Genomic DNA, 16,203 nt, shown 5'->3' with positions numbered 1-16,203 from the left:
AATAGACAAGTGAACAATATGTACCTCCACGACTCAGAACAGCATTGAAAAATTATGATGGCCCTAGATGCTTTTGCGTATAGACGTACTTCGATTTCTTATATTATTTAAACTAAAATCGAATGGAATTGAGAAAGCATTTTTTTTCGCGAAAAAATTGAAATAACGTGAGGTTTTATTTAACCTACGCGATATTTAATTTACGTATCCCAACTTTGTGTGTAAATTAAGATTCCAGTGTAACATCTTGGATTAAAAAAAAGAAAAGTAGACTCACCTTGAACTTGGCATGTGATATGATCAACATACTTATAAACAATCGCCGATAAACATTTTTGATTAAATCCCCGAATTCCATTAATTCAAATTCATCATCTCAGGCTCCTTGCTCGCGTAGAGCGATCCGTTTGTTTTGCAAATCGGTGGAGTAGCAATTTAATGTGACAGCGTGTGTCTGGCGAATTGGGTTGAGCTCAGACCGATCTTCGATTATGCCGACATACATCCTCAGCTAATCGAAAAACCGCAATCAATCAGTGTCCAATTCGGCGTGGTTTGGCTCAAACCAAAGTACGACCCACCTGCAAAATAAACCTCCAAAAAGAAATGACCTACCAAACAAAACAAGGAGAAAGAATCCAGACGGCAAAGAGAAAGAGAGCAAATAAACAATCTTATATATTCGATGAAAAATTCAACCTAACAGTCCACTGTGAACAGTTGAACGGAGACGAGCTTCCGATCGGTTAGTAATTTCTCATTGCCTCAAGTCCGGCACAACAGACAAGGTTTGTAGGTCATTCCGGCGAAGAAGCGACAAAATAAAGAGTGAAAGTGCAAGAAAATAAGTAAACATGAAGTCTGTATTGGCGTACAGTGTGTTATTGCTGCTTCTAGTGTCAATCGAAAAGAGCGTGAGTTTTTTTTTGCTGTGCGATGCTTTTCAACGAGTGGAGCCAATTTGACATGATCTTAACTTGTGTCTGATGTTATGCTCTGTTATCTTTTCTATTGCGTCATTTACAGTGCGGACAGGACTTCAAGGGCGCCATCGATCAGTGCACGAAGGAATTCGACATGGATATGGATATAGTGATCTCGTTGAAGTACGGCGATTTCAGTGAACGCGATCCATTGATAGAGGTTCAAGAATTTTTTCCTATCCGACATAGTTGACTAACAACCGGTTGATGGACTGGAATTGTTGCTTTTCTGTTGTGTCTGTGCGGTTGAATTTCGGGAACGTTCAGTTTTCGCGCGCAATCCAAGTTAGAAACAGTTGAATTTAGCAGACAACGTTGCTTCCAGTCCGACGAGTTGAAAATCACCAGAATTTTGAGAGAGTATGTGTGCGACTCAATCGATTGCCGAACTAGGTCAAAATCGAAACAGTTTTGCAAACTCTACACGTGTTCCGCCGGTTTGGTGGTAACGTTTATTTGGAATGGCTTTTGACGTTTGATCAACAGTTCGCTCTGATTTGGCTTTCAGCCAAAGAAGAAAAATAACGTTTAGGTCTGTCGATTGCCATGCTTAATGTGCAGTCAGATGTCATCTAGTTTGTTCGTGTTATATCACCGGATAGTCAATCATAATGCTTAGATGAAAGTACACAATACGAGAAGGTCATGTCACGTTATTTGGCGTGAAATAGACATAAAAGGGGTGTCACTATTCGTATTCCAACGTTTGAAAAAGACGATGTTCCGAATTAATGCAAAAATCAGGCATATAATGCAACCAAGTCCAAATTTACAAACAAAATTTTATATGATCTCTGTAATCGTATAAAACGTGTGCAATCCTTGAGCTCGATACCAAATGTATGTTCATATATTTTGAATGGAGCTCGAATTCAACAAAAATGTAATACACCTTTTTCACCAAAGGCACTAATTGGAATTTGCCGGTTTACGAGCCTGGAAAGTGCGCAAAAACCTATTTCAATCCATCTAGTGGTCCTGGTTCCTCCTGAAATCAAAAACATATAATTACTTAGAATGTCTCAGACATGTGTTACAGAAATAACAAGACAGTAAACGTAATGAAATGTAATACAATATCAGTTCCAGTGGAAAAGTTTAAAGTGTATGTTAAAAACAGCCGTAAAAGCACACCGAGAATTAGGTACATAAGCAATCTTCAGTAACATTATTTTTTAATCTTTGTGCCCCTCCAGAAATGAAATCCTGGGTACGGGCCTGGGTGTCATACCCGGGTAAGCGGTTCAACACATACGGCAGTGGTCTTACAAGCCAGTTGGTTGTCGCACGGAGAACCCTTCGATCATAAAAATGCGATGTCGCTTTTTTTGATTTTTGCGATAGTTGATTCAACTAATTTCTTTTTGATTCAACCAATATGGGTTTTGATTTGCATATATTCAAGTAGTTGGAAAATATGTTGTTTTGAATGCTGTCAAATGCAGGAGACAGTTAAAAGCAAAACAATAATCGCAATGCAAAATCAACAACTTTTTTAGTTGAAATCTGTTTGCGTCGCTTCAAAATGTCAATGAAAACAACATCGATGGTTAAAGCGTTTGGTGAAATTGTGTTCATTCGATTTGAGAAATTTATAAAAACAAGTGTTTATCTAACAGCGGTGTTGTGATAAAGTTAACCTTGTTTAAGATGAAAAAGATTTGATGACAAATTAGAAAATGTTAATGAATGATCATCTCGTAATCTTTCAGGTATGCGCAAAAATTTTATGCTTCAAATTCGATCATTGATTTACTTCCAGCAGACTGTTTTACTTCCAGCTGTTTGATACCGATGATATTGTTCATGCATTAGCAATAAAACGCTTTTTGACATGAATTTAATTTATAAAAGGAACAGGAGCGAAAGGTTTCAAATACACAGAACGCACTGCGATTGAATGGCGCGTTTGAATTGCCGTCGCAAAATTCCAATTCCCAGCGGTTGATGCACCCAAGCTCATATAAATTGACTAAAATTATCAGTGCATAACTTTAGTTCAACCGTTTGAAGGCATCATCTTTCAATACTCATTTTAGGTGAATTTAATAATTTCGCTAATTTACTCGCCCCTCCGGACACTTTTGCTGATTAAAAACGTTTTTCTACATCAATCATTTCCGATCGAATCAGAAGTATTTTTTTAGAATTTAAATTTTTACTGATCTCGACTTGACATGATCATGATCATACAAAAAACAAAATCACTTAGAGATCAGATCAGTTCTGATTTCGTAATGATAATTTATTCCTTGGTTAAGATCACTTGAAATCAGCAGTGATCGGTGGTTTTCCCAGTCCTAATGATATTACATGTCAATATAAAATACTGTTTATATTTTAACAACGATATTTATTTCATGAATCTCAACATACCGAACTTATTTCAAATAGATCATGACGTATATCAGTAAGCATTTTTCGCAAATCAATAACATTGTTCGAGTCGATTCAACTATTTGCAATGTCTAAAACAAATAAAACCGATTTATTTTTCAACTAACAGAATTTTGTTTCAATAACAACACCAATTATTTCAACTAAAATATTTGTTGGAATTGAAAGGTATGTGTCCTCACTAATTGACAGCATTTTAACCAGTCGAATTCAGAAAATCAACTTATATTCTGGTTGAAATGGGATCGCGGGTGGTTCCGTGCGTATGTTCGAGCTCCGACCTGGTAGGATTTTTAGTGTCGGCAGGATCGTAGCACCAGCCATGCAATGGTTCTGTACACTCTGAATCGGTTGCGAAGTCTGTTGAAACAGAAGGTCAAAATCCACAAAAGGAATGTGATACCAAGGCCATTATATCTTTCTCATAAGCATATTGGTTACTGTCGTATTTTCTATCTTCTGAATAAAAGTAACATAAAAGATCAATATACAAGTTCAACAATTTTAAATAGTTTTAAGACCAATCCGTAAGTTAGATGCAATCCGGTGGGATCGCAGAACAAATAATTTAAATCCTAGGTTGTTATAATGGATTCAGCCCTCCCTAAGTAATCGATAAGAGTTGGAGGCCCGGGTTGGTGGTTCAATGCATAGGGCGCTGGTCTTACAAGCCAGTTGTCGTATGTTCGAGCCCCGACCTGGAAGGGATTCTTAGGCTGTGAACCATTTCACGGTTAAATTTAACTTTTGGTTAAAATCTGACACTTGAGTGGTTATTTGGTGTCGAGTAGTTAAATTTGACTAAAACTGTGGCCCATTTCAAAATTTGACGGACGGGAAGTTGTTTGGGTTTATTTTTCACTGGAAATAATTTCAACTAAAGAATTAATATTAGAATTTTCATAGCGAGACTTTTTTCAGTGTTGGAAAATAACTATCGATCTGTCAAAAATAACCATGCTCTCGAGCAGGGTTATTTTTGACAACATCAAATTAACCACTCGAGTGTCAGATTTTAACCAAAAATTAAAATTAACCGCGAAATGGTTCACAGCCTTAGTGTCAGTAGGATCCATAGTACTAGCCATGCAATGGTTCTGTACACTCTGAATCGGCTGCGAAGTCTGTTGAAACAGAAAGGCCAAATTCCACAAAAGGAATGTAAGGCCAGGACTTTGCTTTACTTTGGAGTTATGGAACGTTATTTCTGGTGTTTCTCAAACTGAAAACCGGGGAACGGTATTGTCGAAGTAAGCTTGTATGGTCTCCAGCTAACAAGACGTACGAATTATTATATTTATAAGAAAGTTTGGTTCTTTTTTCGGATCGTTTAGCCCTAAGTTTAACGTGGCCGTTGAACAATAATGAATATTATTTTTTCTATTGCTGGATCTTATTGTTATTTTCTTCCTTGAAGAAGAGGCACTCTCATTGCTATCAAGTGAATGAAGGGGAAGCAGTGGTTCGCTATTCATGGTTCCGTCCAATACTTCGGTGTCGCTGTTGTTGGCGGGAACACCGTTATTACTTTTATTTGTCCACACGATGAGTACGTTGTTACCTGCAGATGTATACCTTTTTCTACATAAGATACAGATGATGAATTTGTTGAAGAGAATGTTTCATTGTTATTGATGGCTACTACAGAAGTATTGAGATTATTTGGAGCAGGTGTACAAAAAGCATTGTAGTTCTTGTCCAGTTTATTGCAATAATTACCGTAGTGAACAAACTAATCATTTCGGAATCGTTCTATTGTTGACTACCGATTCATAGGGTACAGACATTGGTGGAGTTAAAAAAGTTATGTATTTCACACATAAAGTCCGCTTTGTAAGCAAATATTTAGTTAGTTAGTTCAAATTTTTTAGATTTTTTTTTTTGCGTATTACGAAGATTGTATTTTCTTTTTCTTTTTGTTTATATATATTATTGTGAGACGAATTAAGTTACTATGTTCGGTATGATGATGATGGATTTTTAGTTTGTTTGAGAGTCAAAAATAATGAGCAGTCTACAAATGTTTGAGCCTCGCGCGCGAAGCAGGTAGTGACTATTTGGAAAGCGAATAGGACTGGCCGAAGAGCCTTAGCATTCAGTGTGTTAAGTTTGCTCTTGACCTTGATCGCAAGGTTTGATTAAAAATTTAAGGAATAGATTCGGGAGACTAATTGGGATCGACAGTTGTTGATGGAATTGGGCTTGGCTCTGCTCATCCGCAGTCTCGTTACTCCATCGTAGCTGATGTGTGTAGTGATGAACTGGTTTGGCGGGAAGGGCCAGGTGAATTACTGTCTGATACTGGTAAAGATATCGGGTTCGATTCCTGATGTGATCAAGGATCTTCTCGGGTTGGAAATTTTCTTGATTAACCCTGGATAGTAAATCCGAAATATTTGAATGTTATTTTGTGGTCAGTCGTTCTTTTGAAGAAGAATCAATACCTGCTAGATTAATCAGATCGTTTTCTTTTGTTTACTGGTTAAGATATGTGCAAAAATATTAATTATCATTTAGATAACTCGTTCTGCTCACACCTTTGTAGGGGTATGAGGTGGGACCATCATCATCATCATCATCATCACCGTCCAGAACGTAAGCAGATTTGTTTTATCGTCTGACTTGGATGAGATGTATTTCCGTCGGGTCAAATTATAATTCGGGAGTTTTGTATGCAATCACAAGACCATCTTCGAGAATAGTTAGAGCGCAAAAATGTTACGCAAACATTTTATAATCTCGACGAATTGATTATTGATTATTGAAAAATTATTTCTTGCGAATTGTACTGAGAAAAACTATTAAAATTAGATCAAATTTAAGATAAGTATTGCACTGTTACCTAAATCCGACCACCGACGTAAATCCTAGATGCCACCGTAATCATAATCGTTTATTTACATGAAAGTGCAACTCTATAGCCATTTAGAATATAGAACCGCCATTCAGTAACAACCGTAGCAATTATTTTTCATGACGGTTCTCTGTTGGATTCTCGTGCTTCTGCTGGTGTCTACTGTCTTGAAACCGGACTAGAGTAGTCTTATTCACTTGGTAGATACTGTACTGTAATCGTAGCAGAAAACTGCGCGATTCTTCGTGGGCTACAATCGACACTTTAGCAGAGAATCTGTGGTAAGCTATAAAAGCACTCAGTTTGAATGATTCACGGTCGAATCTAGGATTGCATGTCGAACTCAAATAAAAAATCTTTGCATTCCAAATACTTGTTACTCAGATTTTCTGGAATTACAGGAAATGAATGGGCTGATGACGATGCTTGCAAACTTGCGCTCAGCCAAAAGCATTTTTACAATATATGAATCAGAAAATGTCAAAATGTCTACTGCATTTTGCCATGATTCATTGCAGTATATTGATACTAGCGTATTGTACATTGTTCGTGTGATTTGTATGATGTGATTATGGTACTTCATAGCATCTAATATATAACTGTCCCGTATTGACGCAAATACGTATCCGGGTTTTTGGTTCTCCATACAAGGTTCAATATGTGTATGGAGATCTTAAATTGATGGATTGTATTGTTTCTTTCATCGTTCCTTCTGGAGTGAATGAATCCTTGCTGTATTGACTTCTGCTCAAACATTGAGAATCGTTCTGCAGTCTTCCGGGAAGGCAGAACGAACTGTTTCTTTTTGTTTTGTACTGTTTGATTTCCCTGTCCTTGTATCCTCACCTTCCTAACAGATAATTGATGAGTAGTCACTGCAAGGTGCGAATCTCTAAACAATTGCGAGAACGCACAAGCGCACGTACAAAAAGTCTTTCGTTTGTGCGTATCCAGCACCTCTCATCACCAACATAAACAGACTAACGGTACTTTTCAGAAGCATCTGAAAGAATTTCTCGAAAGTATATTTCATTTGAATCGGCTAAATGATATGAGGAACACAAATGATAACTGCTACATAAATGTTCAACACAGAAATTAACAGTGATTTTGAAAATATCTGAGTTTGTAAATCAAAGGACTATCACTTCTAGTGTTTCATGCTAAGTACACTGAAGTCTTTTTTATGCGAGTTTACGTACCGCATAAAAAACCTCATACAAAAATCGCATAACTCTGAAAATTCGCATAAAAAAACCGCATAACTCTAAAACTTCGCATAAAAAAGTCGCATAAAAAACCGCATAGAAAAGACCGCATAAAAAAAGACCTTAGTGTATATACATCTTTTTTTATTCGAGTTTACGTACCGCATAACTCTGAAAATTCGCATAAAAAAAACCGCATAACTTTAAAGCTTCGCATAAATAAATCGCATAACTCTGAAACTTCGTATAAAAAAAGTCGCATAAAAAAACCGCATGAAAAAAGACCACATAAAAAAGACCTTAGTGTACATTCAACATATACTAAAGTAAAAATTCGAATGAGTTTAAGTTTTATTTAAATTTCATGCCGTTAATACGTTTGCTCGTTATTTAGTTACAGTTACAGTTAAGTTTTACCCAGTTTAGTATACTAGACAGTTATCCCCACCAAAGTTAAGTTCTGTTTTAGTCACTCCAAGTTTTTGCAGTGGCAGTCCCAATAAATACAGGTTTGGAGGTTGGATCCGAATGAAATTCAGAAAATTCCGTTTGAGACCATAGGTCCTTTCATTTGAGCCTTAGTTTGTGAAAATTGATTGCGAGAGTAAAGTAAGAACACATATTTTCATTTTTTGCACATTTTACCCTATAACTCCGAAACCGGAAGTTAAATCCAAATGAAATTCAGGAATTTAGAATGGGACTTGAAGAGCTTTGATTTGAATCTAAGTTTGTGAAAATCGGTTCAGCCATCTCCGAAAAAGGTTGGTGCATTTATTTTTACAATTTTTGCACATTTTACCCCATTCTTATAATATTCAGAAATTTTTTATGGAACCTCAGGACCTTTCATTTGATCTAAGTTTGTAAAAATCGGTTCAGCCATCGCCGAGAAAAGTTAGTGCAGAAAAAAAAACACATGCACACACAGACATTCAGCGTACTCGACGAACGGAAATTCAGTGTGAAAGAAAATGAAAATAAGAGCACTTACTTTTCTCCGAGACGGCTGAATCGATCCTTACAAACTTAGATTAAGATGAAAGGTACAGTTGTCCTTTACAAAGTTCCTGAATTTTATTTTGATCCGACTTCCGGTTCCGGAGTTACAGGGTGATTAGTGAAAAAAATCTTATTTTAACTTACTTCCTCACTTTTCTCAGAGATGGCCTGACCGATTTCGACAAACTTAGATTAGTCCTATACAAAACTGCTAAATTTCATCCGGATCCGACTTCCGGTTCCGGAATTATATGGTGAAGTGTGTTAAAAATTGGATACCGTTATCTGAAGCGGCGAAACAAAACACGTAGAAAAAATTCCCAGTCACTTTTCTCGAACCAACTTCGATTATACCGGTTTCCAGATTCCGATTTCGGAAGTACCTTTTTTCGTTCCTCAGAGATGGCCTAACCGACCGAAGTATTGTTTCACTCTGTAGGTTATACTAGTTCATGGACAAACCTTTTTGTTTTTTAGAATCAAAGAAAATTATTTTGAAGAATACCACACATTTATATATGAGATTATGTGAGATATGAGAAAGGCATCATTGCACCACTAGGTGGATTAAAACAGGTTTTTTTTTAATTCAGAGGGGACGGTTATAGCATGATGCGTAAGTCGATGCTTTTCACGCAGCCCGCCTGAGTTCGATTCCCCACCCCGCACATAAGGCCAGAAAGTTTTTCTGGCCTCCTCAATCGAAACAAAAAAATCACAGAAATGCTCACAATCGTAAATGTAAATCCTTACTATGGAATTCACCCGAATAAATTTAATGTTGTTCGCAAGGCCAAGGAAGATATATCACTCTAGTCCGCCCAAATTAACGCTTTAACGCTTCCAGCTAACTCCTAACCGAGGAAATTGTTTTACCAATTAAACTATCCTGCATATGAAAACACATAAAGAGGAAGTTCAATTGACTAGACGAAACCGAAAAGTTGGTAGGAAAAGGGCGGATGATGAACGCCCATACACGACTAGTCCCGAATAAAAATTTTGGTCGACTTTTTCTGACACCACGTTTTTTAACTGTGTGTCACTCGTATTCCAAAACTATTGCACGTATCAACATGAACCAAATTACAGGGTTGTATTCGCCTATCATTTTTCGATCTATTTTTCTCATTAGATTCTGATCAAATTAAAACTAGCTCAAGGCAGCTCTACGTCTATGTATGCACATTCGCTACGTGTTGTCACTATTCTTTCTGACGTTTTGTATTGCCGCAAAATCGAAATGCGATGAGTTAAAGTGAGTTCGGTGTAAAAATACAGTACAAATTAAAATACTGTACATTTGCAGTACGCATCATTTGGGTCGAAAATACAGTACAATACTGTAAAATACAGTACGGATAAAAGCGTTATGCAAAACTTATTTTAATCCACCTAGCGGTGTAATGATGCCTTTCTCATATTACTCATTACATCATAAATATAACCGTGAAATTCGCAAAAACAATTGTTTATTGAATAGAAATACACAAACTCTATAAATCCTGTTTAACCTGTAGTTCCGGAACCGAAAGTAGTATCCACAACAAATTAAGGAATTCCATATGAAACTGTAAGACTTTTCTTTTGAACCTATAAGTTTGTGAAAATAGATTTGGCCATCTCCAAGAAAAATGAGTGAGATCCTTTTCTTGCAGTTTTTAATCACTATTTCCAATTCTTCCTAAACCGGATCCAGATAAACGGAATAGCCGAAGTTGGTTCGTTTGCTACCAACAAATATGACCTACAAATTGGAACAGTTTTGAACGTAGTTAAACTCATACTTACTATCTCATGCTCTATTTCGATTAAACCAATTAAACGAAATCTAACAAACGAAATGAACCTGCGTTTCTGTTTCTTCTGCATACGTAAGTCAAGCTAAACAGAATGAATCAGCAGCATAAAACATGTAGTAGGATTATAATAATAATAATAATTATTATTATTATTACTATTATTGGCATCACTATACAATGTGTACGAAATAGAACAAAGCACGCCTTGTTCGTTTTGTGTTTTCTTCTTCTTTCGGTGTTGTACATATTGTCACTCTATATGGCGATTTGAAAACTTTGACACTCATCGCCATGTAAGTGCGGAACCGGAAGTCGGATCCAGATGAAATTTCACAGTAGCTTCAAAGACAGTATGAACTTTAATTCAAATCAAGATTTGTGAAAATCGGTTCAAGCATCGCAGAGAAATCGAAGTGAATTTAGTTTAAGGAGTTTTTCTTCTCCACTTTCGGTGCTCTCGGAACAGGAAAAGAGGGGACCAGTAGTGCCGGATTAAGTTCTCATGCTCACAAACTAACAAGCTCTGTAAACTAGAAGAATTTATCAGACAGTTTTAAGGGGATTTGTACCTGTTTTTAACCATCGTTCGTGATAAAATACTAATGAAATTGGTAATTTTCCACTTATCACGCTTTAGTTCCGGAACCGGAAGTCGGATCCAGATGAAGTGTTCCACAAATTTTTAGGATATTATAAGACCTTTCATTTGAATCTTAGATTGCGAAAATCGGTTTAGCTGTTCCAGAGATAATTGAGTGTAAACTTTTTCTCAAATTTTCACATATTACCATATAACTCCAGAACCGGAAGTCACATTCAAATGAAATTCAATAGCAAGCTATGAGACCATAATACCTTTCATTTGAATTTTAGTTTGTGGAAATCGGTTTAGTTTGTGGAAAGTGAGTGCATATTTTTTTCACTTTTTTGGTACATATCATCCTATATCTCCAGAACCGGAAGTCGGATCGGAATGAAATTCAATAGCAGGCTATGGGACTATAAGACCTTTAATTTGAATCTTTGTAAAAATCGGTTTGGCCGTCTCTGAGAATAGTGAGTGCATATTTTTGTTACATACACACACATACACACACACAGACATTTGCTCAGTTCGTCGAGCTGAGTCGAATGGTATATGACATTCGGCCCTCCTAGCCTCGGTTAAAAAGTCGGTTTTCACAGTGATTGCATAGCCTTTCTATATGAGAAAGGCAAAAGAGTAACAAATATATACTTTTTGTGTAAAATGTAACAAATCTTAAGCAATTTGTAGTTTATTTTTGCACTATATACAAATAATTTTACGTGTGGATTAACCGTAAAACACAGCGACCGAAAGTGTTTTTGTATAAAAATCTGCCTAATTAGGTAAATTTCTTTATAAAACTCGTATAAAGGGTGACTTTTTGAGAAATATAGGATTTGATTTTCAAAAAAAAAATAACGCAAAATATTTCAGAAAATTGATAAAATCTTCATTGGAATAGAACAAATAATATAATTCAATGTTTGAAGATGATTTCGTGCTTTAGATGACCCCTTGCGCAGGTACAAATTTGGCACTTTCTCTCCTACATATCGGCCATAATTTTTAGACAAAAAAGTGAATCTTTCTCCACCTTTTTCAGCGCCCATTAACCAAATGTTAGGCGTTGTAAACCGATTCATGATTAAGTTATGGACAATGGTATCTTTTTGGCTACACTTTTTTTGACAGACCAGTGTTGCCTAAAAGATACTTGCAAAAAAATCACCCTTTATTATCACTATTGATTCATTGTTTAAGCGTAAATGTATGTTTTGTATGTTTTAAGCACAAATTTGACTGTAGTGTTGCTTCTCGAAGCAGAAACGAAAAACAACTTTCTGATCGACGGTCAATGAAAACCAACTATGTACTTGAAGAAACGTTTAAAGGTGAAATGTGGTCTCAAAAAATGTTAACCGCTTGAGTTGACCGAATCACCGCACAAAGCATAACAAGAAAAACCGATACATAGAAACCAGGAATTTTTTTAATGGTTTAGCGCAGGCTTACCACTTGTTTTGTTGGCTTGTAGAAAAGAATCATTGATTCGTAATGGATTTTTGAACAACTCGTATTTCAACACAAAACCCAATGCTGCTGCATAAATTCGTGTCATTATTTGATATGTAATTTTTGCTCACCGTATAATGCCACCATGCCCACCGTGCATTTTTCACGCCATCTCAATACGAAACAGCAGCGCCCAAGAAATAAAAAAATGCGGAAAAGTTTATGTAAACTTTTTCAAATTTCGGTAGTTTTGGCTAAAGTTTTATAATTTCTAGTGACATTTTCAGATACTTTGTGAAATTATGCTACAAATACTACTTTTCAATTCTGAAACCATCCCCGTGAAACGGAACAGTAACCGTTTATACATTTCAAACACCAATTACGGCTGGACAAAGCAAAATTTCAAAATTCTAAGAATACTTAGTTGTGAAAAATTTAATTGCGAAAACTTAAGTGTTTGCATTTTTTCGAAGATCGGACTAGTTTATGAAAAATTGATTAAATTCGAGTTTTTATGCGTCATACATAAAATCTATTCGAAGTTTCTTCACACTCAGAACACGATTGATGATTGATTATGTCACCAAACAAAAATCCGTCCATCAACAAGTTTTATAAGCAATAAAAAGGCGAATTGTTTTTCTACTGCAGTTGATTATAAATGAAATCTAACACTGATTTGTTTTCTACTAGTGCTTCACCGAGTGTCTTATGAAACGGTCCGGATTCATGTTCGATGACTTCACGTACAACAAAACACTCATCATCGGATTTGCCGGACATTACCTGGAACCGGAGGGGGTACGAGCAGCCGAAGTGAAAACTTCTGCATATTTAATTTGAGTTTGCTCTTGGTTTTTAATTTCAGGCTCAAAATGTTTACGACAATTGCATCGACAGATTTGGAACGACGGTCTGCGTGACCGGGTTCGAGATGTACCAGTGTATACACGAGACGGCCGTTTCCGAATGGGTGGAAAGTAATTTCTAGGTTCCAGAAAATGTGTGACGAACACGGTTGCGGCTTTGCGGCAGCAGCTAGATGCGTTGATTAATCTTATTTCTTATTCCATGTCACTGATAAGACGATAGTTTTTATTTATTTGAATGGTTGTCTAATTTATTTATTTATTTACTAGATTAGAAAAAAAATACTCTAGCTCTAGAAATGTTTCCGTTAGAATAAGAGAACGCAAGATTTCTAAGTGAGAAAGTTTAAAGCTTTAATAGAATAAAATGTGTGATAGTGGAATTAAAACAAGTCTTGTTTCATAAACGTTTTTTTGATTACTTTTAGATTTATGCTTTTGGACATTTTTTATGCAACGGTTGGAAATCAGATGTTCGTGATAAAATTTTCCAACTGCTTTTCTATCCACTCAGTATAAAGACTGGTTCTCACGTATACACCAGGAATACTTTCCTGTCCGCAACCGATTCCCCAAGCAACAATGCCCGCTTGATAGTACCGGTTGACTGAGTCGGGAATTGGACATACAAGTGGTGAGCCTCCATCTCCGGTGCAAGTGTCGACGCCCTCGAGTCCGCCGGCACAAATGAAGGAATTGTGCAATCGGAAGGAAGATCCAAGCCTCGTCGTTCTTAGAGCTGATTGGCATTCCATGTTTGAAACGATTGGAAGCTCGACTTTCTTCATGATCACCTGATAACTGGCGGAGTCAAATTTATCTTTCCCCCAACCAGTCGCGAAACAATTGTCGTCACTGAAAACCATTCCTTGGGGTGGCAAGCAGATCAGTTGCACATTTTCATCCGGTTCGAATGCTTGATCTAAAACTAGCAGCGCAACATTGTTGAACAATAATTGTGCATTGTAATTGTTGTGAATGATGGCCTGAGCTACTCGTTGTTCCTGAAGAAAAGGAAAAAGAATTTTTTAATTTTCAATTTACTACAACTCCCATGTTGGTAACGTACTTGATATGGTAAAACTTCGAACTCCGTCTTTGTGTCCCATTCACCGGCACGAACAACCAGAATTTCTTCGAGGCGATTGATAATACAATGAGCCGCTGTTAGTACAATATTAGGTTTGATAAGTGAACCACCGCAAAAGTATTTTTTCTCAGCCCCCTCGTTATCCTGACTGAACAGAGCTACCATCCAAGGAAACTCGCCAAATTCGGTTTCTCCATTATTTGCATTAGTTATTCTAAAACCTGCACCATCCGTATTGCGGTATCCACACTGCCGAAACTCAGACACAGCTTGATCGGTTGCTTGATCTGCTGATCCGGGAACCCCTATGGTGCTTGATCCACGTCCTGTAGAAGGAATCGTTCCTTCTTCCTTAACTACAGCACTTTTATCGCAACAAACCTCCAAATAATGATCACAATCTGCTTCAATTTCTTCATCGGCGCCAACTCTGAAGTTTTAAGATTTTTATTCGTTAATCGAACTCGGTCTCCGAAACAATACTACATACCTTACATCAAATACAAAGGTTCCACCGAAATCATTGGCAGGACATTTTCCCATCGGTACGCAAACTCCGTCACACTAGAAATATATTATGTTTATAAATATTTCATTCAACTGGGAGCATCTCTTCTTATCACCTGACTGTACACTGGCTCAAAAAAGCCTTGAAACGTTCCCAGAAATATAATCACGTGGAGCTTACTGGTATGTCGTTCCATTTCGACCCGCTGTTTGATACTGTGGAAGGTTGTGAGTATTGCGAATATTTAAATCGATTATTTACGATTTCTTAGATGGGATTACGGTTGTAATCCCAAGAAATTAGCGTGATACGAAAAGTTTGATTGCTTCTATAACAGTACGTTAGAATTAGATTCTGATGGAATAATTTTGTACAATAGAGGATTTCTCGAATTTTTTTCAGATAATCCAAAAGTTATTTTGGTGATCAATTATATTACTACGGGACGCCTTTTCAAAATTTTTCCTGTACAAGAACTTAACGTGAATATCTATTGTTCTACATAAGGTATCAGATATTCAGCAATTTATGATAAAATTTTCAGTAGTATGAGATAACCAAAAATAACTCAAAGTCAAAATTTTCAAAAATGTTTGGTATGAATGAGCATTACGGTGAAATTCAGTGCCAAAATAAGGCGCGCTAAATTCCAAACACATAAACTGAGCGAATCATCGCACAAAGCATATCGTGCAAAACTGACACATAGAAATACGGAATCTACGAATTGTGTATTGTTTTGACCTGACTTGGTGTCTTGTCTTTACGGTAAAGCGAAACAGGAATAATCCCATGTAGCACATTAAGTTACTGCCTCGTATTTTCATATTTATCGTGCATTAATTTAGTTTATATTACTATACTAACTTATTATATAAACGTTAGATTATATTACTATTCCGGTAAATGTTGTGCAACATATCTTTGAATTCTTTCGTTGTTACAAACAGTAACTGACTTATCTTACCAAACAGCTATAGTCCTGGAATGTCCTTTGCTGTATCAAGCATACGTCTCCACATAACTCGGTCAATGGCTGCTCGTCGCCAGCCACTCAAGGCACGGATGCTTCTGGGATCACCATCCACTCGATCGATCCACCTTGCTCGCTGCGCTCCTCTTCTTCTTGTACCAGTCGGATTAGATTCAAGAGCCATTTTCACTGGGCTGTCGTCCGACATCCTTATGACATGCCCAGCCCATCGTAGACGTCCGATTTTAGCTGTCCCATCGGTGGTTCTCCTAGCAGCTGTTGAAATTCGTGATTCATACGCCGTCTCCACGTTCCGTCTTCCATCTGCACTCCGCCATAGATGGTTCTCAGCACCTTTCTTTCAAAAACACTGAGGGCGCGATGGTCCTCTGCCAACATAGTCCAGGTCTCGTGGTCATAGAGAACAACCGGTCTAATAAGCGTTTTGTAGATGGTCAATTTCGTGCGGTGGC

The 16,203-nt window shown here is 36.9% G+C and overlaps 2 protein-coding genes across 2 annotated transcripts; one reads left to right on the top strand and one right to left on the bottom strand.

Annotated features, from left to right (window-relative positions):
• Nucleotides 1-719: 719 nt before the first annotated feature.
• On the top strand, nucleotides 720-13,534 carry LOC131438223 (general odorant-binding protein 56d-like). Its single transcript, XM_058608094.1, has 4 exons — nucleotides 720-914; nucleotides 1,027-1,143; nucleotides 12,984-13,091; nucleotides 13,159-13,534. Exons 1-4 carry the CDS (start codon nucleotides 855-857, stop codon nucleotides 13,279-13,281), a joined length of 408 nt encoding a protein of 135 aa, XP_058464077.1. The 5' UTR covers nucleotides 720-854; the 3' UTR covers nucleotides 13,282-13,534.
• Nucleotides 13,535-13,554: 20 nt separating this feature from the next.
• Nucleotides 13,555-14,979, bottom strand: LOC131438222 (phenoloxidase-activating factor 2-like). The gene is made up of 4 exons (XM_058608093.1): nucleotides 14,873-14,979; nucleotides 14,740-14,813; nucleotides 14,229-14,679; nucleotides 13,555-14,163 (listed from the first exon to the last, which is right to left on the bottom strand). Exons 1-4 carry the CDS (start codon nucleotides 14,951-14,953, stop codon nucleotides 13,627-13,629), a joined length of 1,143 nt encoding a protein of 380 aa, XP_058464076.1. The 5' UTR covers nucleotides 14,954-14,979; the 3' UTR covers nucleotides 13,555-13,626.
• Between the last annotated feature and the right edge of the window lie 1,224 nt (nucleotides 14,980-16,203).

Source organism: Malaya genurostris, chromosome 3, assembly GCF_030247185.1.
Source record: "Malaya genurostris strain Urasoe2022 chromosome 3, Malgen_1.1, whole genome shotgun sequence".
NCBI classification, from domain to species: Eukaryota; Metazoa; Arthropoda; class Insecta; order Diptera; family Culicidae; genus Malaya; species Malaya genurostris.
This window is presented reverse-complemented; position numbering and strand designations above follow the sequence as displayed.